Here is a 23796-nt window from a genome sequence, read left to right on the forward strand (position 1 = left end):
TTGAACTCACAGCAACCTTTTCAAAATGTTGGAAATACTGATCAACCTGATCTTCTTCAAAAGGAGGGACTAATCGAACCTCCCTGCTGGCTGAAAAACCATCTTCAGAATCAGATTCCAAACTCCTACGCTTCATTTGTAACTCATGCTGCCTCTGTTTCTCCTTTTCCTCACTATCCAGCTCCATCCTCTTCAATTCCATCTGCTTCATTGCTAGATCAGCCTCTATCTTCATCTGAGTTATCTTCTGTTCTCGTTCAGCTTCTAATTTCTTTTGTTCTTGTTCAGCCTCTATCTTTAACTGGGTTTGTTCTCGTTCAGCCTCTATCTTTAACTGAGTTTGCTCTCGTTCAGCCTCTAATATCTTTTGTTCTCGTTCAGCTTCTAATTTATTTTGCTCTCGTTCAGCCTCTATCTTTGCCAGCTGCACCTGTGCCTCAGAAATTGCTATTTCACTGCCAGGAAACTGTTTTAACACTTCCTTCTCAAACACCTTCTTTTCCACATAATGGCCAGCTATCAGTCTCTGAATATCTGCCTTTCTGATAGACTGCTTTACTTCTGTAAGGTTTAACCTTGTAGCAATCTTTATCAAATCATCCTTTTTCGCCACCTCCAATCCCTTTTGGGTTGGTGACTCCAAAAATGCCTTAATATCCATTGCTGCTGGTTTCCACACACACAAGCCAATTAAAAAGAATTTATCAGACCTCCCTCAAAAATCTTTGGATTGAATCCCGAACAAATCTCGTCAATCTGGGGTACAATCCCAGACGACACTCGTTAACCTTGGGAACTATCCCGGACGAGCCCCCAATTTTGTCACAAACCAGCAACAAAAGAAACACACTGAGCATGATTCAGTGTTAAAAACTATTTTATTAATCACTACTTATGATAATACGTAAAATAAAAGTAAAAATGTTAGTATGTTAGAATTCAAAAATGTTAAACCTCGAACGTTAACCCCAAAACTAAACTCTTCGTGTGTGTGTGTGACAAAGTCCAAAACTCCCAGTTCCGGAATGGTTCTTAAAGTTCAGTTCCGCAAGCCATAAGGTGAAACATGAGCAAGGACTTCTTCAACAACCACCGTTGTCTTAAGATAAGACGTAGATGTAGAGAAACAGAGAGAGAGTACATACGAAATCCAAATGTTCCACGATGGAACCCAAACGACACTTCAGTATTTACTCGGTAGTGACTCCCTCACCCCAAAAAGCATCCGAATCGTGGTCGTCCACACACACAAATACCTGTTTCCTTCTACAGGTCAGCAACAAAGTGAACTCCACCGGATTACTTCCAACTTCCATACATGGATTTCAGTGGCAAACACAGTTATTGTTTCTCATCCATCGATAGAGAAAACAAGCAGGCTGGTGTCCCTCTCCCTTCTCTCTCTCTCTCTCCTTCTTCTTCTAACTTCTTCAACAACGTCATTACGTCCTTTATCTTCTATTGACGTAAGCACTCCCCACACACACATACACACACACTCTCTATCTTAAAGGGACTTTCACTGAGTCCGTAACAGGACTTTATTCCCTGGAGCGCAGGAGATCTTATAGAAGTGGACAAAATTATCAGGGGTATAGATAGGGTGAATGGATAAAGGCTTTTTACCCTCAGGTTGGGTGAGACTAGAACTAGAGGTCATACGTTTAGGGTGAATGGTGAAATATTTAAGGGGATTCTGAGGGGGAACTACTTCACTCAGAGGGTGGTGCGAGTGTGGAATGAGCTGCCAGTGGAAGTGATGGATTTGGGTTCAATTGTAACACTTAGGAGAAGTTTGGATAGGTACATGAATGAGAGAGGTATGGAGGGCATTGCTCTGGGTGCAGGTAGCTGGGACTAGGCAGAAAACAAGGCCGGCATGGACTAGATGGGCCGAAGGGTCCATTTCTGTGCTGTAGTGCTCTCTGACTCTATAAGATAACCCCTTAGTCTCCTAGGCTCCAAGGAATAAAGTCCTAGCCTGCCCAACCTCTCCCTATAACTTAGTCCCTCAGGTCCTGGCAACATTCTTGTAAATCTTTTCTGCACTCTTTCCAGTTTAATAACATCTTTCCTATAGCAGTATGACTAAATGACCACAATGCAGAAGTAAAAGTCACAACAAAATAAAGATTCCAAACAAATTTTTAAATTAAGTCAGACCAAATTTACCAAAAGACCGCTATGCACTTCCTTTTGCCTCTGTGCCTCCAGCTACTAGTGCTCATTCAGGCTGAGGGGCTGTAGCCTGGATGAGGGAAGGCTGCTGACTGTCACTACAGGAGAGAGCGTATGTCTTTAAAGGGTGACCTTGAACAGCATGAGGACTTCACCATCTTGTCATGAGCAGCTGAAAGGCAACAACAAGGTCACAGGCAGACTGGCAAGGTTAAGCTGCCTTCTTGAGAGAGGAGGATGTAGGTTTGTGCTCTACTGCCACTTCCTCAGCAATCTGGACAGCTGTAATAGCCCGCTAGCCCTTTCACACACTGTGATCCTTTGCTGTGCATGGCAGGTCTGACCTTTCAGTCTGAGATTCCACCAACTATTTCACTGTGCTTCCCTGGAGACAGCACTGTTAAAGACAAAATTAAATTCTCTGCAGCCAGACATGCAGCTGGTCATGATGATAAATAAAATTGTGTGTGTGTGTGTGTGTGTGTGTGTGTGTGTGTGTGTGTGTGTGTGTGTGTGTGTGTGTGTGTGTGTGTGTGTGTGTGCATGCGTGTGTGCGCGTACACTCCAACTGTGAGATGTGGGTGCAAGGGTGCACTTGTGCAAATGGACGCTGGGGGAAGAGTCATGGTTAATAAAAATTATTGCAGTGTGAGTGATGGACGTATGGTGATTTGAGCAGTGCCTGAGGCTGATCTGGTTTATGTTTCTGAAGAAGCATTCACTAATCTTGACTGCTCGTCTAAGCTCATTACTGCACTTAGCCAGCTCCTCAAGGTTTCACTAGCATTGACCTTGAGGGCTATCTGCTCCAACTGCTTCTGAGCATGTCTGGAGGGCTCCAGATCCCCTGAAGATTCTAATTGTGGACACCCCATTCCAACTCCTCCATGGAGGCCTCTAGTACGCCATGTGAAAATCCCGCTGCGCCATTCTTCACTGTTCCCCTGACACCTGCTCAGACCACAGGAAGGTGCAGGTTGACTGAAAGCAGAATAGATCCACTACCTCACAGCACCAGTGACCCAGGTTTAATCTTAACCTTGGGTGCTACCTGTGTGAAGTTTGCATGTTTTCCCTGTGAGCCCATGGGTTTCCCCCGGGAGCTCTGGTTTCCTCCCATATCCCAAAGACACACATGTTGGCATGTTAATTGGCCACAGTAAATTATATGTTAAAGTATAAAATATTTTATTAAGACATCTCTCTTCCTCTAATATTTTCTACTTCTTGTTTTCTCTACTTTTCCTAATTTGTTTTTCATTTCCCAGCTGCTGAACCAATCTTAACAATTATTTACTTTATTTCGTACTTAAAACTTAGTACACTGGTTATCAAATTAATCTTAAACAAAAGCACAGAAAGTGTGACAGTGAATGTCCACACTGAACTTACAACCTAGTGTGTAGGTGAGCGAAAGAATCTGGAGGGAGTTGATGAGAATATGAGAATAATAAAATGGGATTAATGTATCTTTAGTGTATTTGTGGGGGATGGTGAGCAGCGATTTGGTGGGCCAAAGGGCCTGTTTCCTTGCTGTATGTCTCTACGTCTATGTCTCAAAGCAGGCTAACTTTAACTGGATACACCCACCCCTGCTGCAGTAGCAAATCAGTGAGCAGTGTGGTTACTGACAGGTCGCTCCAATCATTGTAAGCACCATGACGCTGGCATTCTGCCTGTATCCCACTGAGTAAAGCCAAGCTCGCTGCATACTCCAATCCCACTCCCATTTTGGAAACCAACAAACTTCGCTTCCACAGACTTGAAAAGCAGAAAAGATCAGTAGGCCAGTGTGAGACGTAACCTTTGAGTAACTCACGAGAATTCTTTCTTGCCGTTTGCGCCTCTTTAGGTTTATTGCTTATTATACCCTTTCACTATTGTTTATTTTGCTCATGTTTAGATGAGAACAAGGATCTGTCCCAGTCCAAACTCAGTGCTTTGGCCGAGCTGGATGACTTGAAGAATCAGGTGTCAGAGCTACAGCAACAGATAACAGTATGGGACCAACAGCAGCAGGGAAATAAAGATGTTGAGGCTGAACACAGTCAGCAACTAACACAGGTATGAGTCAGATCAAAGCAACTCATTTACACAAAATAAATTAAGCTAATGAGAATATGGCCAAAGATTTTCTGTATGCATGTGCAAACTAACTCTTAATTCTTATGTCTCCAGGCAATTGGATGGTGACTTAGTTTACCTTCACCATCCTCTGCTACCAGATTCCATCTTCTTCAGCCCTTTGTCACTTCCACCTATCATCTCCCAGCTTCTCACATCATTCTCACTCTCCCCCCTCCTTCATCTGCCTATCACCCACCCCCTTCCCTGGATCGACCTATCACCTGCCAGCTCTCGCTGCACCCCTTCCCTCCACCTTCGTATGCTGGCTATTTCCCCTCTTTCTTTCCAGTCCAGATGAAGTGTCTCAACCCGAAACATCAACTGTCTATTTCCCTCCACAGATGCTGCCTGACCTGCTGGGGTCCTCCAGCGCCTTTGCAAGTTGATCCAGATTTCCAGCATCTGCAGTCCCTTGTGTCCCTTAGTTTACCTTATTCTGTCAGGCTGTAGCACAGTGCAATATTACAAGATTAATAGAGAGATGCTGTGAGCATCTTTATTGTTAAAATAAGAGCTTATCAAAATGGGGGCAGCATGGTAGCGTAACATTTGCATAAAGCTATTACAACGCCGGGGATCAGGGTTCAATTCCCGCCACTGTCTGTAAGGAGTTTTGTACGTTCTCCCCGTGACTGCGTGGGTTTCCTCCAGGTGCTCCGGTTTCCTCCCACGTTCCAAAGTCGGATGGGCTAGTAGGTTAACATGGGTGTAATTGGGTGGCAGGGGCCTGTCACCGTACTGTATAAATAAAGTTTAAATATTCAAAAACCTGTTAAAGTATGAACGATTTATTTAAGAAACGTCACTTCCTCTATTCTTTTTCACTCCTTATTTTCTCTACTTTCCCTTAAGACACTTCTCCTAATGTTGAATCAATCTTAACAATTATTTACCTTATTTCATACTTAAATCTTGGTACACCAGTTGTCAAATTAATCTTAATGTGTGATAGTGAATGTCCACCCTGAATTCACAACATACAGGATTTAACTGCAAGAACCTATTGCCATTTTTGGAATCAATTTCTTTGTGTCAGCAAGGGGCTGGCAGTCTGTTGGGCTGTTAGAACTGAGGCACTAAGTTCAGGCAGGGAGCATTAAGATTAGAAGAGCAGGGAGCGCATGGGAGAAATCTTAATCATGGAGTTGCTTGGGGTCCCAAAGTGATTGGAGGAAGTGGAGAAGAAGTTGTAAGAGGGCCCTTGGAAGAGATTGGTGCAGGAAGGTGCAGGGGCGGAAGCATGGAGAGAGTGAGAGGGCTAATGTAGATTCATGGCAGGGAGACATCAGATTTCTTGGGAGGGGGATGGGCTGATGGGGGAGATGTGTTTGGTGCAGAGGTTATAAGTGTTGCTCAGTGGTCCAAAGGGAAGCATTCCTGCTCTTCCTGGCCATCCTACAGTGATGGTCCTTGTTCTGCATTGTCCTTTGGCTGCCAGTTTTCCAGAGGTTAGTGTTAAAACTGGAAAAAGAGAAAAAATATCAGAGGAATGCATCCTCATTAAAATATTTAAATCTGTCCACACCTTTCCTTTCCATTAGTATCTTAAGAAGATGGGTGTGAGGCAACTTGGATCCATATTTGAAAACCTTTAATTTGAATTTCTCACATGAGTCACTGGGGGGATTAAAATTACTCCTGTAATTTCTGCTGCAGGATGCATTTTGCTGTCAATCAACAGGGCAGGATTATAATTGAATTTTCAAAGCAGGTTGATCAAGGTGGAGACCTCCCAGGCCACCACCACCACCCTTCCCACTACCCCTCTCCTGCCATTAAACCCAACCACGTGTTCTGAATATTATTGTTCTATTTTTAAATATTACACACCCATTTCCTCCTCTCCACTCAAAATGATGTCACCTTTTCTGATTCCTTCCCACGTGTTATTCCCTGCCGAGCTCCAAGCTTCTAGCTGGCAATCTTCCAAAATATCCTCATAAATATCTTGCTTTTACACATCAAGTACGTGTTTTTCTTTGTGCTGCCAGCTGCCAAAAGCTAAACACAGTCATCATGGTGCTTGTTAACACTTCTATAATTAATTTAATATTACATTTGTTGTAGAGCATCACATCAAAAATTGACTGGTAAATGACTTTAACTTGTTTGATGTCAAGGGTCTCAGACAGTGTTTGATGCTTTATCAGCCTATAAAATCAACATTGCAGCATGCAGAGAGGAACCAAGTACTGGGCATCTGAAGTACTGGTCTGCTTTAGGCTGTAGGCCATTTCTAATATGTATATCAGGTTCCCATGACCCCAAGCACAGCTACACAGTCAGACCATGCACTGTTCACACCCCAAACAGCCCATGTTTTTATAGTACTTTGGAAGCCTAGCAAAGATGTCCAAATTTATATTGAGCGTGGAGGAACCCTTCCTCATGTCAGGTCTTCCGTGGCATTGTCTGAAAATCTAGGCGTCTTTGCTACCAGGGTTCCAAAGCCTCTCTCTTTGGCCAGCAATGGGTAACCTGTCTCTCAGCTGTTACTGTTAGAGACTTGGGATAGACAGATTCTGTGCACTACTACAGTTCTGTAGCTTGTTATCCAATGGCATTATTTGAACCTTGGGCACCTTTGCTGTATTTGGAGCACACTACTTCATTACTGGTTGTGATAATGGTGGCTTCGGGGCCCAGAGACCCCATGTGTCCAGAGAAAACTAAATGGAGAGGGAGAGGGACACAAACAGGAAGATTCAGTAACATTCATGAGGCAGGAAGCATTCATATCAGCTTTAGACATGGGTTGTGCTATAAATATTTCAATGCAGGTGATGTGCTCACCTCTCTGAAGCTGAGCTTCTTCTGTAGGTTGTGAGAACTGATCCATTTTTTTTATATTTATGACTTACTGCATATAATAACAACTGTTGAAATTATTTGACAACTTAATGTCAATTATAGTTTTGTCATATTGGTGACCTTTAGTCAACAGATGGTGAATAATGTAGATCATGATTAATTGTCTCATTGAAAGACAGAGCAGGCTTGGTGGGCCAAATCATCTGCACCTATTGCAGTTCCTATGTATTTGTGTTTCTCATTGTGACTGGCATCATAAAATCACCACAGAAGTAGTTTCCATGTAAATATTAATTATCATGAGATCATCTCAATATAGAACTAAATAGTCATTTTTTTAAATTTGAGGCTTGTAGATACTCAGCTACCGTGCTAAGATAAATGCAAGAATAATCACAAATTGCATGCAGCTATCATGTGGGCACAGTATCACATTAGCATGTGATCACAAATTATGTGACCAAACCTCCAGCAGTTGGCAATTCTGCTTCCAGTGCACACAGTGATTGTTGCTTGCCCTCCTCTTCCTTACATACGTTCTGTCCTGTAGTGGTGTCGATCAAGAACATGGGGTCAACCTCCAACTGAACACTGACAATGATTATCTTTGCATCGCCTCTGTTGCCTCTCCACTGCTACTCTGAGGTTGACTAATCCTCTAACGCCAGTCTTGGATGAGCCACAATTTCCTTCAGTTAAGCCTTGAGAGGACTAAAGTCTTTGTCCCAGGTCATCACATGACCTCCATAATCTGTCTCAGATTTCACTCCACTGTTCATAGTGTCTTTCTCCAAATCAGATACAAACTAAGCCTTTGACATCATGACCTCTCAGTCAGAAAGACTTCCTTCATTCTACCTCTGCAGTGTTGCTCACCTAGTACTCACCTGGCAAAGTCAGAAATACTCAGTCGATCATCACTGACTTTGCCAGTTGTAGGCCCAACTCTTCCAATGCTGTCCTGACCACCATCCCATCCTCCACACTCTGCAAGCTTCAGCTCATCCAAGGCTCTGATCCCCTTATCCCACCTCCCGCTGTCCCACTCGCACATGAGTTATGTGATCATTTATCCACATTGACTCCCAGTCCTCCTATGCCTTCATTTTTAAATGCAATCCTTATTTTTAAATTCTTTCAGTTTGAGGTTATAAAACAGAGGATAGCAAACTGAATTTAAAAATAAGGATTGTGTTTTAAATTAGAGGTTCAGGAGACTAAAACCACCCTGAAGTCTGAGTGGGGCGATTTGATCAACCCTCTCCCTATTACCAACCATGATGTTAATAAGTCAGCCCCGCTACTTTGGAATTATTTCTCTAAACCCCAATGCTGCATTCCTTCGTTATAATCCTCCTTAAAAACCATTACTTTGATGAAGCTTTTGATCTGTCTGCTGATGACACTTTTTTAGCTCATTATCAATTTCTGAATGATTGTCTCCTTACAGCTATTGCCACAGCTCTGAACTTAATCCTCCATTGAGGCAGTGCCCATGGACACATGTCTACAGAGTCATTGTCAGGCAGATGTGCCTTTGCCTGTGCATAGATTTCAAACTACTGCTGCTTGAGTACACTCTGCTTTCAGTGTACTCTGGCCACTTTCCTATCTTTCCCTATCTGCCTTTTTACTTCCTTCAAAGAAGTTAATGAAGGGAAGTTACCACTGGGAAATTGATAGTAATGATATCATGCAGGTTCCAAAGAATAACAGTGCACAAAGCTTTGAGAAGGTGTATAAAAATGGAAAGAGATTTTTTAAAAAGCTCAAATTGCAGTTCAAAAATAACATGCCTTGCTGCAAATTTTGTTATAGAGCTCTTTAAACCAGCTCCATAAAAAACACTTTGCATACATGACTGGAATATATAAAATTCAGGGAAGCAGTACACACTAACACTCCCATGTCCATTAGGTTGCTCACTTAAAGGAATCCAATAAATTAAGTAAGCATGGCCTCCCAATCATAGAATGATGCCATTTCAGAAAATTAATGCCCCAGAAGGTAGTTCCTTGTAATATTTTCAAACTGAGCTCAAACAGGGAAAGTAATTCAAGGATTCATATCCTTATGAAGATAGAAGTCTTATTTCATTTTCCAGTCTTCTGGATTTGGTCTATATCTAGGAGGGTCAGAATAAATTCTCAATGAGGATTCACAATCATTGAATCTAATTGTTTAGCACTCTGTGAAAATTTCCAAGTAGTAACCATTTGGGCTTAACAACCTCCCAAATGCAGCTTCTCTTGTGGTTTTAAGTTTTTAAACCATGTTCAACCCTACTGCCAATTCTGGAATTTCTGCGTCCATTTCTTTGTGAATGGTGATGAAAAATGTTAGTTAAATTCTCCATCTACAGCCACCATTTCTCCATTGTTGATTTTTATTGGCCAGCCTCTCTTTGCCATCTTTCAACTTTGCTCTACATTTTTTCCTTCCAATATCTTTAGCCATTTTCCAATTCCATCCCATGTTATTTGCTAGCCTGTTATAACCAGAGTGATAATGACACTAGACCCCAAAAGCTCTGCACCACCGCTTTGCTTATTTACTGCTTTGCAGTACTGCTCTGCAGCACTGCTTTGCACCACTGCTTTGCACCAATGCTTTGCTTATTCACCACTGTTCCCTCTGCATTACTGGAACCAGATCCACTATTGTGATACTCTTTAAGAGTTCCCTAAGATATGGTTTCAGAAAAAAATCCTCGGCAATATCAAGAATACTCATTCACATCCTGACTGTTCTCATTATGCACTCTAGCCAGTGTGTAACAGGTTGAAATACCCCAAGGTTGCTCTTTCCCACCAGCCTTCCTTGGATTATTTATTTGTTTGTAGAATATTATTACCAAATACCTATCAAATAATGCATTACTTTCTACTTCATCCTCAAATACAAAAATATTTACAGGAAAACACCCCAATATTTGATTACAGTCAGGTTTCACTCACTCCTGAAACAAGTTTCTCTCTTCTTGTTAAAACCTTTAATGGTTCATTGAAAAAACAGAATTTCTGGTGTTTACATATGATTGAATATTTCACCAAAGCCTAATTATTTGAACGTTGTGTGATGTTCATGTCATCAGTATGTTAATACATCACACTCCTGATTGTGCCCTGCACTGTAAACCATGGGGAGTTGAAAGCTGAAACTGTTGTTTTAATCTGGCAGCTTGGGGAGAGTTTGCATTTCTTACTCAGAAGTGATCCTGAGGGATTGGATCATTTTTTATCTCAGTGAAGGTCTGACTTTGCTTTTGCTCTTGTCCACCTTCTGTGTGGTTTGTGATGGTGATTGTGTCATGTACTTGTGAAAAAGGGATCTCGGATTGCCTCCAAACTACCCACTTCCATAAGGCTGACAGCCAGCTTTAACTGTGATTTGACCTACACCCGTATATTTCTTTGCATTGGTATGGGGGAATATATCTTCTGTTAACTGCATTGAGAGACTACTTGATGTGTATGCTGCAGGTAGGCTCTGGTTTGTTCAGCTAAGTCCAGCAACTGAGAGAACTGCCATTGGATTCTTGAAATGTTCTTGACATTGCTTTTCCCCAGCTGCTCATTGATTCCTGGTCACCAGACAAAATTGCTGACAACTTGCTTTATATGTCCTCAATGCAACTGCTTCGGAACATTTATTCTGCCGAGAGGTGGAACAACTCTGAATCCCCAAAAAACCATACATTTCTGGATGTTTAGCTCTTTCCTTTTCCTGTCATATGGTAATAATATTTCATCTTCACATTCTCCATGCTGAAGGTGTACATCCGAATGAGGGTAGCATCATGTCTCATCAGAATAGTAAGCTATTTGTATGTGAATTGATGTGAGAGTGGTCCATGTATTATAACAATAACACTATCTCAATGTCAAAGTCAAGTTTATTGTCATATGCACAAGTACATGTCTGCACAGCTGCAATGAAAAACTTACTTGCAGCAGTATCACAGGCACATAGCATCATATAAGCAGCATTCACAAGAGAAACATAAATTATACACAATTTTTACAAATTAGAACACAATTAGAACAAAAAAAAACACGAAGTCCATTTTAGTGCACAGTGATCAAAGTGGTCATAGTGTTGCTAAACTGTAGTGATTAGGGTTGTGCATGTTGGTTCAAGAACCAAATGGTTGAAGGGAAGTAGCTGTTCTTGAATCTGGTGGCGTAGGACCTCAGGCTTCTGTACCTCCTGCCCGATGGTAGCTGTGAGACAATGGCATGGTCCGGATGGTGGGAATCTTTGATGATGGATGTTGCCTTCTTGAGGCAGCACCTCCTGTCGAGACTACCGATGGTGGGGAGGGATTGCCTGTGATATATTGGGCTGAGTCTTTTACTCTCTGCAGCTTATTACCTTCCTGCACATTTGAATTGCTGTACCAGACCATGATGCAACCAGTCAGGATACTTTCAATAGTACATCTGTAGAAGTTTGTTAAAATGATCAGTAACAAGCCGAACCTCCTTAACCTCCTAAGAAAGTAAAGACGCTGGCGTGCCTTCCTTGTGATTGCATCTATGTGCTGGGCCCAGGACCGGTCATCCAATATGTTAATGCCCAGGGATTTAAAGCTGCTGACTCTCTCTACTGCCGATCCCCCAATGTAGGCAGGCACATGCTCACCCTCCTTCCCCTTCCTGAAGTCAACAATCAGCTCTTTATAAGATAAGATAAGATAAGATTTCTTTATTAGTTACATGTACATTGAAACACACAGTGAAATGCATCTTTGCGTAGAGTGTTCTGGGGGCAGCCCGCAAGTGCCGCCATGCTTCTGGTGCCAACATAGCATGTCCACAACTTCCTAACCTGTACGTCTTTGGAATGTGGGAGGAAACCAGAGCACCCAGAGGAAACCCACGCAGTCACGGAGAGAATGTACAAACTCCTTACAGACAGCTGCCAGGATTGAACCAGGGTCGCTGGTGCTGTAATAGCATTACGCTAACCGCTACACTGCCATGCCGGTCGTGTAGCTTTAGCTTTACTGACATTGAGAGAGAGGTTGCTGTTGCAGCACCACTCAACCAGTCTCATCCCATATGGTCTTTCATAAGGAAGGGCTCCAACAGGCACTGACTCAGAGCACCTACATTCTGATAGAACTGTCTTGTACTGCAGAGTGTGGTCATATGCAGACAATGTTAATGGCCATCCCTGCACTCCAGCTGATGCCATTGAAGATATGCCCAATCACTTCATGAAAATCATAAGCTTTGGTTCATGCAGCTATTTGTGAAATTTCATCTCAACAGATGCTTCGTTAGGTTTTCTGTGAGTGTCTGCCATGGTAAGAGACCTTGATGCAAAACCAATTGGTTACTCATCTCCATCCTCATACAGTGATAAAACTGTACCATTGCCATCAGGTGATACATCACAGGGCAGTAGCAATAGTTTCATTGGATGATAAAGAACAAGAAGCTGTGAACACAGAAGCAACTGCTTCAACTCTCAGGATACTGCCTCATCTTTCTTCACCCACCTCTATCTTCACCCACCTCTATGTTGACTTGTGATTCAGCAACTTTGCTAAGAGATGGCAGGACACATCCACAGTAGTTGAGAAGTCCTGCAGAAATATTCAATTCTGTCAAGTTGGGCAGACAAAGTGCACCCAATATTGCTTAGAGTTGTGTTCAACTGGATGGATTCTTTCAGCTTCCATCTTATAGCTAAGGTATACTTACCCTGAGGTAACAAAGACACACATACTCATTTGTACTTACCAGAAATGAATAAACCATCAAGATTCTGCTTGTATTCCTCCTCTGACTTTCCCAGCACCAAAATATAATCTAGGTAGCCAAGGATCCTGGGAGACCTTGAATCAGACTATCCATTGTCCACAAGAAAATACCTGGAGTTTATGCAATCCCAAAAGCAGGTCTGCTTTTTTTTTGATTAGTCCAAGATGAGTATTTATTGCTGAGCACTCCTTTGAATTTTTATCCAAGGCTATCTTCCGGTACGCATGTGACAAGCTAAGGATTATAACCTTCTGCCCCCCTCCTTAGCAGAGCAAACAGATCATCAATTACTGGTTTGGTCTACCAGTCCTTACACTTTGATCCTTTCCCACATAGTAGATATGAGGGAAGGCAGGTCGCTGTGAACTCCAGAGTACCCAATGGCCAATGTCACTTAAATTCCTGCTCATATAACACTGACACTATATCACCAGAGTCAATTGCGTTAACGTCTTTCCCTCAGTGTATATTGGCATTGGGAAAGGTTCAGTAGACTTCTTACTTAATGTCAGCAATCTATATGGTCCATCTATGATACATCTGCTTCACCTGATTCATATATACACTTCCCTTTATTATTCTAGCCCATAGTCTTCACCCTGCTTGGTTGCTTGAATTTGCCATCATCTTTGTTTTTAAGCAAACCATTGACATGATGTCCCTTGACACTACAATTATGGCAAACAGCTTTGTGTCGGCACACATTAGCTCCACTTCACATGATAACACAACAATAACATCTCCTCTTCAGGTAACAATACACAAAAACTGCTGAGTTCCTCCAGCGCTTTTAGTGTATTGCTCCAGATTCCAGCATCTGCAGAATTTCTTGTGTCTCCTCTTCAGGTAGTTCTTCTTTTTCCCAAAGACTCTAAAGAGTCTTGTCAACACTCTGAGCCTTTTGCTGGGTGGTGTTGCAAATTTTGTGCTTGTTTGGTTGCTGTCTTCAGTGCCAGGGCAATACCAAACGCCTGGTAAAAAATTCAGTTTCTTCTCACTGAGCAGCCTCCACACGGCAGATTCTACAAACTGTGCGGTTACAGGAAAATCTTTTCCAATCTTGTTCCAAATCCTTGTTGCTCACTAATCCATCTTGAATCACCTGTAATGTCTGAAACATCTGGATGCTGATTCCAGCTGCTAAACTTGCTTTTTTGCACTTATAGTACTGGATGTGGGACATTAGTTCAGCTAGTTTAACCGACTCTTCAAATATCTTGTCTCCTGGCACAGACAGGGGCAGAATGAATTTCTTTTTCTCTTCTACAATGTCATTTGCAGTAAAAAAAAGCATCCTGTTTATTCTACATCCACGATTCAATTGCTTATCAAAGGAACCGAATGCATCAATTGTGGTTATTTTAAGTTGTGGTTATTATATTAAACACAGGAGGCCAAATCAGTCAAATCCAACTCAGTCTTGGTAAACTGCTCTTCAGCTCAAAGAAAAGAAACAAAATTGCATGAAAGACGATCAAAATTTACTTCTGTAATCATCCTGGTTATTTATATTCAAACATTGAGCAAAAACATCATTCAGAGTGCATTTTACCACGTGCTACTCTGCATGGATCCAATTTAGTTTTTGTCATCATTTGACCACTGGAGAAATCAAATGGATCACAACATCCCTTAATGGAACTTCTCCCAACGGGGATTACCATACAAATGTTAACGCATTCACCATAATTGAGTGGGCAAAATTCATATCTTGTTCACTTAAAGGATATGGGTATAGCTGGTGTTGCTCAGTCCCTGCCTCCCTACTTTGCATTCCTCCCTCTCTGTCAGTATTCCCAGAATTTACCACGGGCATAGCTGGCAAATTATTTATTGCCATCCCAATTGCTCCTGAGAAGGCTATAGTGAGTCTCCTTCTTGATCCACAGCAATCTGTTAGGTGGATGTGTTTCTACATTCTTCTTCAGTAGGGAGTTCCAAAATGTAGACCCAGCAACAATAAAGGAACAATCAAACTGGCAATGTTGGTCAATGAAACACCTGCCTGTGCTTCATAACAACAGAACTTATAAATCAAAATCAAAAGATTTACAAATAAGTGATCCATAAGTTAAAACGACCTGTAAATATTCTGCTGTATTGGCTGTAGAGACCTAAACCAAGCAAATTTCACAGATTGGACAAGACTGATACAGTATAAGTTAGATAACGCTTTATAACTTTTTGCAATTCACAGCAAGTTACAGAAATCACAAATAAAAGCAAATCCAAATCTGGTTTAATTTGCTAATTCCGGATCTTGGTCTTGGGGAGGTGAGGCCTTCAGGAAGAAGCACCGGAGCTCATGGAATGCCCTCATTCAGCAACAGGAGCTCTTCCTCTCCAGTTCATGTTCGCCTCTCCCTCCCACCTGGTTTGTGTTTCTCTCTTTCTCTCTCTCTCTCTCTCTCTCTCTCTCTCTCTCTGGCTTGTGTTGCTCAGTCCCTGCCTCCCTACTTTGCACTCCTCCCTCTCAGCTCTCTGTCAGTATTCCCAGAGGGGGCTCATCCCATCATCCTTGCAGTGCATTTCAAAGTGTTAGGATACCCCAAATGGACTTAGGAAATGTGGAAGTCAAAAAAAAATCTTCAGATGCTGGAAATACGTAGGTGGTTAGGCTGTATCTGTGGGAAGAGAAACAGAGTTAACGTTTCAGGTTGAAGACTCTTAAACGTAGCTTGGTTCCTTACGTTGCTTGTGACCAAACTTTGTTTGCTTTTCTCTGCAGTGAACCTTCTTGGGACATGTTACTGTATTAAGGAGGCTATGTGACCTAAACTGTGGCTGTTCAGTTCATGAGCATTGTTATGCCTTGCTGATACTTTAGTTCAATGTTACATTTATTCAGTAAATGGAAATTAAAAAGCTGCAGATGCTGGGAAGCTAAAATAAAATCAGAAAGTGCTGGGAAGCAGGTCAGGCTGCATCTTGTCTTGAAGCAGTTCATTTCAGAAAAATTCTGTGACTTTATAGGTTATTGAGGCTCTTACTCGTGAAAAGGAGGAACATCATAAAAGGCATGAAGAGGAGCTGAAGAAACTGAAGCGAGTGGCAGAAGAGGAGAAGCTTCGTCTGAAGGAGCAGCTAATGAAAGGATTGGAGGAGCTGGTAAAGAAACATACCACTGAGATCAAGGCAGTACAGACCTCGATGGAATTGGAAAGGAAAAGACTGCAGAAGGTAAATGTCTGCCTGAGTTTTTCTTACCCATGCAGCATTCGGTGTACCTTATATGTGTTGAACAATTCAGATTCAGATTAGATTAGTTTATTGTCATATACACCTGGGTGCAATGAAACTCCTTGCTCACGTGAAGTTCACAGTGTAAACAGTATGCATAGTAATAATAAATGCAAGAATAAATATAAAGATGAGCAAAAAAAACAGCAGAATAGTGTGAAGATAGTAGTACAATCTGAAGTAGTGCAAAAAGAAATTTATGGGAAATGTATACAAAGATAAGAATTATTTTAAACAGGATTTAAAATATCATGAAACTTGGTTTTGAAATCCAACCTTTGTCTCCCCCAGACTGATGGAAAGAAAGTTTTAATGATGTTAATATTCTTAAACAATGGAAGGATGCAAATAATTCAGCAATAAATTTCCAGGTCACACAGATTGCGTGATCTTTTCCAGCCTCTGCCTTTTGTGGTTTGTATGGGATTTGCAAATGTCAGAGGTGTGCAGTGGAATACCATTCACAGCTTGTGGCTGAGCCATGTTGGAGTGGACAAGTTGATGTTTTTTAACTCTACCCTCTTAATAGGTAGCATTTGGCTACATAATGCTACCCCATCTGCTGGCCTGTATGAAAACTGACACATTGAAGCCTATCAGACTGAAGGGACGTGAAACAATCAAGGATTATACTGAGTGGTAACCGCTCCTCCCACTTCAATTACAGGAATTTTTTTATGACAGTTCATTTCATGGTAAATCTTGACATGAGGTTATCAGTGTATTAGCAACAAAAGACATGATAGTTACTGCAGAAGACATCGGTGCCTGGAAGCTAATACCATACTTTATATAGACAGTGTAACCATAGCTGTGGGCATTTTAGTTGTCTACTTTAGTTACTGTGATGGAAAATTGTTTTTAGACAGTTAGCATAGCAGTACTTTCAAATAAATTGATTTTGTAAGATGATAACGTAAGGTTTACTTCTACAATGACTAACATCTGTATTGCAGGAGCTACAAAATCAGTTGGATGAAATTAACATCAAGGTCGAGAATGAAAGGCATCTGCTAGAGAAAGAAAAGGAGGTACTTTACAATAGACTCCAGGACTCTCTGCAGCAGGTGAGCCCCTCCAGAATTAAAAATTACCCACAGATGAAAAGCAGCTTAATCCACTTAATCTTACTCAATATTGGTTGGCTTTCTAGATTTCTAGGATGGAAAACTTAATGAAACAGAGAGATAAGGGCATAGAACAACCTGACCGTGACTGTACACATTTGCAAGCAAGTCATGAAAGCTTACTGAAGGATCGGGAACAGGCGTTCAACCAGATATCAGAGCTGCAGGTAGGAAGTGTCGGAGGGTGGTCATCAGAGATGGTAATTCAGCGAAAATTAGTATTTTATTGTAGTGAGGATGGATCAACAGTAAGAATGATTGCATTTCCAAGACACATACTACAAAAACTTGCTCATATTTATCATCTGATCAATATTTATACTTTGCTGTGTTGGAATGAGCTGTCTTTAAATCACTGACACTTGTATTGGACTGATGTCAAATGTGGCATTTGGAGCAAAGGCAATTATCAACCCGGCTTCCATGTCAGATCGCAGTTTATTAGAAAATTTGAAGGCACTTGTTTACATAAATGTAATTACTTGGATTTGGAGCAGTTTTCTGGGTTTCCTCCAACTGCATGGGTGTCATTTTTTGATACATTTTCAATTTTTCAAAGTTGTGTATTAGGTTCGGCATTTATCAATGTGTAAGGATGATAAATGATTGTTACTTTGACATTCAGCTCTGAATGCAAGAAAGTGCCTTTGAATAATTTTCTGAAACAAAACCTCATCTCAGTCACACATGATTGCTTTTAGCCCTTGTAACTGGAAGAGCCATAGAGCCATAAAGTGGCATGGAAGCAAGCCCTTCGACCCATCAAGTCTGCCCCCACCATCACGCACACATTGACACTAATCCTACACTGATCCCTTTTTTTTATTCTCCCCACATTCCCACCAACTCCCCCCAGACTCTAACACTTGCCTACACACTAGGGATAATTTACCGTAGCCAATTAACAACCAACCTGCATGTCCTTGGGATGTGGGAGGAATCTGGAGCACCCAGATGAAACCCATGCCATTGCAGGAAGAAAGTGCAAACTCCACACAGGCAGCACCAGAGGTCAGAATCAAACCCAGGTCGCTGGAGCTCTGAGACAGCATCTCTACCAGTTGAACCACTGTGCTGCAGAGAACTGCTGCTTGGCAAAACAGGAAGGATTCACATTCTAGGGTCAGTGGATTCTGGAAAAGCATGAGGACACAGCAAAAGGCAACCTATGCTGCACTGATGTAGTATTCAATATCCTCGTGGAGACGGTAAATAAAGCAGTGGGGAGGATTTAAAGCAGCAGCATGTTGGAGAAAATAGGAATGTAAAGCAAAATTATTAAACCTGGAATGAATAAATGAAAATGTCGTGGTGAAGGAAAATAGAAAGGTGGAAACAATTATAGAAGGGAGAGGAAACTAATAAAGCAATATGACAACAGTTAATGATCAACATTTGAAAATACTGAATTCAAAATAGGATGGTATGTATATTTATGCACAAAACATTTAAAATGAAATAGAAATCATGTACCGTTAATAACAATAGAGGGATACTACATGATAACTAAAATGCAGTCATAGCTTTGAGTTGGACAGGACTGAGAACGTAATGGACTGGAATTCAAGGTCACTGATTCACTGCCTATGGTTGGGGTTCACCTCCAAATAAAGTTCAACTTATCTGGAATGATATGGACAACCAGAAACTGCAGTGGCGAGTCGGCAGGATCCCTTGTGACAAGACAGGGTGATGCAACGTGATGGGAGGGGCAGGAAAAGCCCTACCAATAGAGGTGAAAAAACCTTGACAACCAGCCATGCCATAACACACAAAACGCTGGAGGAACTCAGCAGGTCAGGCAGCATCTAAGGAGGGAAATGCACAGTTGACATTTCGGGTCGAGACCCTTCATCTGGATGAAAGTCATGTTAAGAGGGTAGAATTAAAATACATCAACTTGTCCTCTCCAACATGGCTCAGCCACAAGCTGTGAATGGTATTCTACTGCACACCTATGACATTTGCAAATCCCATACAAACCGCAAAAGGCAGAGGCTAGAAAAGATCACTTGCAATCTGTGTGGCCTGGAAATTTATTGCTGAATTATCTGCATCCTTCCACCCAAAACATTGACTGTCCATTTCCCTCCATAGATGCTGCCTGACCTGCTGAGCTCCCCTAGTGTTTTGTGTGTTGCTCCAGATTCTAGCATCTGCAGTCTCTTGTGTCTCCAGCCATGCCATAACCCCTGACTTATCCAGAACTGTCAAAGCTGTCAAACACTAAAGGTTTTTAAATGTTTCAGACATTCAAGAACTATTAAATCTTTTTAAAACTTTAAATGAACTTCTAAAACTTAAAAATATTTTTACATAATGCACTTAAAACACTCAAATAAATATTTAGCTAAATTAATCTAAATAAACTAATACCTACCTCAGTCTCTCGCAGGGTTGGTTTTCTATTGAAATGAAAGAGAAAGCGCTGGTTGTGTGAGGCCTAATTCGAGGCAGGCCATTCATGCAGATTCCTCATCACGAGTGAAAGGGAATTATCAGAATTTCAGGTGCACTCACTGGATTCCAGCATCAGACTGCAGTCGAACAAATAGCGGTCCCCTACCTGCAGTTTTGGGACTTGCATTCGTGTGAAGATTCTGAAGTTTCACATGTTCGCACAGGGAAAAATCTAGGCTGGCGTTCAGGTTGTAACATTTTCAAGAGAGAGGGAGGGACAGAGCTGTGGTGGTAAAAGATTCCACTGCAGCACCAGAATGCAAATATTTTCCTGGGGTGTATGTTAAGGTAAAATTCATATGGATAGATTTAACAGTGTATTTATTGAAAGCCCAACAACCAACCAATGAAATAGAGTTTGGGGGAGGCATGAGACTTGGAGCAAATTGTTTCTTGTAAAGTAAAAAAAGTCTATTTACTCCAAAATGACACTGGCAAGTAAATGGGACCGGCTCAGGTAGGCAACTTGGTCGGCATGGGCAGGTTGTGCCAAAGGGCCTGTTTCCATGCTGTATGACTCTATGACTGTTAAAGCAGTCCATTTAAAGCTCAAAGAAAGAAAAAGAATTTCCAAAGTTTTGCAGAGTGGGAATGAATTTGCAGATAAATAAAATCAATCTCAGACACCTCCAGCAATGAGGGCACCAAAGAGGAACTGCCAAACCATCTCTATTCTGACACATTTCAACATTCCCACTGCAGCTTGGTATTGGTATTGGTTTATTATTGTCACTTGTACCGAGGTACAGTGAAAAGCTTGTCTTACAAACTGATCGTACAGGTCAATTCATTACAAAGTGCAGTTACATTGAGTCAGTACAGAGTGCATTGAGATAGTACAGGTAAAAACAATAACAGTACAGAGTAAAGTGTCACAGCTACAGAGAAAGTGCAGTGCAATAAGGTGCGAGGTCACAACAAGGTAGATCGTGAGGTCATAGTCCATCTCATTGTATAAGGGAACTGTTCAATAGTCTTATCACAGTGGAGTAGAAGCTGTCCTTAAGTCTGGTGGTACGTGCCTTCAGGCTCTTGTATCTTTCACCCAATGGAAGAGGAGAGAAGAGAAAATGTATGGGTGGCTGGGGGCTTTGATTATGCTGGCTGCTTCACCAAGACAGCGAGAGGTAAAGACAGAGTCCAAGGAGGGGAGGCTGGTGTTTGTAATGCGCTGGGCTGTGTCCACAACTCTCTGCAGTCTCTTGCGGTCCTGGGCAGAACAGTTGCCGTACCAAGCCATGATACATCCAGATAGGATGCTTTCTATGGTGCATCGGTAAAAGTTGGTGAGAGTCAAAGGGGACAAACCAAATTTCTTTCGCCTCCTGAGGAAGTAGAGGCGCTGGTGAGCTCTCTTGGCTATGGCTTCTACGTGATTTGACCAGGACAGGCTGTTGGTGATGTTCACGCCCAGGAACTTGAAGCTCTCAACCCTCTCAACCTCAGCACCATTGATGTAGACAGGTGCATGTACACCGCCCCCTTTCCTGAAGTCAATGACCAGCTCTTTTGTTAACATTGAGGGAAAGGTTGTTGTCATGATACCATTCTGCTAAGCTCTCTATCTCCTTCCTGTACTCCTACTCATCGCTGTTTGAGATACAGCCTACAACAGTGGTATCATCTGCAAACTTGTAGATGGAGTTAGAGCAGGATCTGGCCACACAGTCATGAGTGTATAGGGAGTAGAGTAGAGGGCTGAGAACACAGCCTTGTGGGGCACCAGTGTTGAGAATAATCGTGCCGGAGGTATTGCTGCCTATCCTCATTGATTGCGGTCTGTTTGCTAGAAAGTCAAGGATCCAGTTAAAGAGGGAGGTGTTGAGTCCTAGGTCTCAGAGTTTGGTGCCAAGTTTACTTGGGATTATTGTATTGAAGGCAGAGCTGGAGTCAATAAACAATAGTCTAACATAGATGTCTTTACTGTCCAGATGCTCCAGAGCTGAGTGTAGGGCTAGGGAGATGGCATCCGCTGTAGGCCTGTTTCGGCGATAGGCCAATTTGCTTTTGAGGAACTGGAAGGGCAGAGGTGCAGTTTTGTACATTGCCATGGAAGACACAGTAAAGATGAAACAGCTGAGGTTTTCAGACAGTTCAAGTATGGAAAAAAAAGGTATCATCATATTACTCGGCCGAGTCATGCTGAGTGATACTGATCAATGTGAAGGAAGCCGACAACTGCTGGACCAACTACTGCCTAATCTGCTCTGTCATTTCCATTCACTTGACCCATAAACAGCAACAGAGTCACTGCTATAGGAAAGTCAATACTGAAAGAAAACTCTGATCACTCCAATACCTCACAGCCATTCTGATGACTCCCAACCAACAGGAGCCTCAGAGTGTTCATAATATCTGGTCTGCCCACCAAAAAATACTGATGAGAATGGCGAGGAGATCCAGGAGTTAATAAAGTGAAAAAGTAGAACATTTTTGGTCTAGAAGTATCATCATAGCTCATTGAAAAATAAAAGTTCTATAGTCAGAGCAAGATCTAAAAAAAACACCTTGTGAGCTAAAGAACAGTGGTAGTGGAAAGAGCACAGGAGATCCAGCAACTAGCCGACACCTAGGACAGTGTCTTGGTTCTTCAACAGTGTCAAATGACCCAAAGACTCAAGGACTTACCCATCTAAGAGCCATGAGTGGAGGAGAGCTCATTAAGGCAGTCAGCACCCCTAGATGGAGCAACATGGAAGATCTCTTCATCAAGACTGTGTCTTTGTCCTGAGTCCCCTTGACTCCATTGCACATTCACCACATCCTCAGTGAGCTCCTGGCAACTGGTTGTAAAGGCCATCCAACAGTGAAAAGGAACAAGGCCTCTGGTACAGGCAAAATCCCAAGCAAAGTACTAAAACATGATGGAGAGCTATTTCTGGTGTGATTTTAACCTTATCTCCCTCATGTACTCCCAGCTCTATCATAGCAAGTGATTTCCACAATGACAAAAAAACATCCCCACTACTTCACTGGCTCATGGGAATCCCTAGCCTAAGGCCACTCATTCTGGTAGGAAGGTACTGAAGATCAACATTCTCCAACAGGAATATCTAGTGGCCAGGCACAAAAAGAAGGGGTGTGTGAGATCCACTTAACCATCCCCTCCCCACCCTTTCAAGCTCCCCCATCATACTGTATTTTGGAAGTTCTCAGAATTTCCAAAATACAGTATGATAGATACTTGAATGGAAGTATCTTGCAGTACAATGGGGAAAGAACAGCATAGTAGAGCTAATTGAATAGTTACCAGAGTTGACACAAGCACAATGAGCTGAGTGCCCATTTTCAGTGCTATGCCACTCTGTAAACCTCAGAAAATAATGAAATGGGAATGTGGCTGTGCTGTTGAATGATGTTGAACAATTGCAAGTTGGTTTCAATAAAGCAATTGTTCTGAAAAGAACCTATAATTCAAAATGAAACCAGCAAGTGCTTGGAAATTGATAGGTTAATCAAGGAAAGCTAACACAAATTTGTCACAGGCAAGTCATATTTTAAAAAATATAATAATATTAAATAACTGGATGGATAGACAAAGGGAATAAAATATGCAGATTTTCAAATGCTGTTCAATGAGTTGTGTTCAATGGAACTCTTGGAGAAATACACATATAGAGTGAGGGTGTTTTTAAACAGATTTTTTCTTAACTAACAGGAAACAGATTGAACAGGAATCCGAGCCCTGAGAGTCAGTGAGAGTTGTTCAAATTGAAGGAGGGTTTAAGGCAATATACATATGCTATCGGTGCTGAGATGGCTTTTGTCCCCAACATGTGTGGACGAGTTTAAGTAGGATTTTGCAAAAGTATTTTGAAATTTCTTGACAACACTAGAGAAGGAGATTTTAGAGATGGTGCAATGAACTGCAAAACACAGGGAGTTCTTGACCGGGTAGTTGGATGGATTTGCACTCTCCTTCCCCTGCTTGTACTTGGATTAATGTAGGATTGGTGTAAATGGATGGTTGATGGTCAGCACAGCCTTGGGCAGATGGGCCTGTTTCAGTGCTGTATATCTCACTAACTCTGTGACTTGATGGGGATATGGTCAGATTAACAGATCCATGTTCACAGATTTCC

General features: G+C 41.9%; 1 protein-coding gene across 1 annotated transcript in view; it reads left to right on the plus strand.

Annotated features, from left to right (window-relative positions):
• LOC127583975 (protein FAM184B-like) overlaps positions 1–23796 on the plus strand; it is a 158878-nt gene that overhangs the window by 103777 nt on the left and 31305 nt on the right. Inside the window, exons 7-10 of the mRNA XM_052040449.1 lie at positions 4082–4242; positions 15861–16067; positions 17084–17194; positions 17281–17421. Of these exons, the coding sequence (XP_051896409.1) occupies positions 4082–4242; positions 15861–16067; positions 17084–17194; positions 17281–17421 (620 nt within the window). The remainder of the gene's footprint in view (positions 1–4081; positions 4243–15860; positions 16068–17083; positions 17195–17280; positions 17422–23796) is intronic.

The sequence above is a fragment of the Pristis pectinata genome, chromosome 2, assembly GCF_009764475.1.
Source record: "Pristis pectinata isolate sPriPec2 chromosome 2, sPriPec2.1.pri, whole genome shotgun sequence".
Classification (NCBI taxonomy): domain Eukaryota; kingdom Metazoa; phylum Chordata; class Chondrichthyes; order Rhinopristiformes; family Pristidae; genus Pristis; species Pristis pectinata.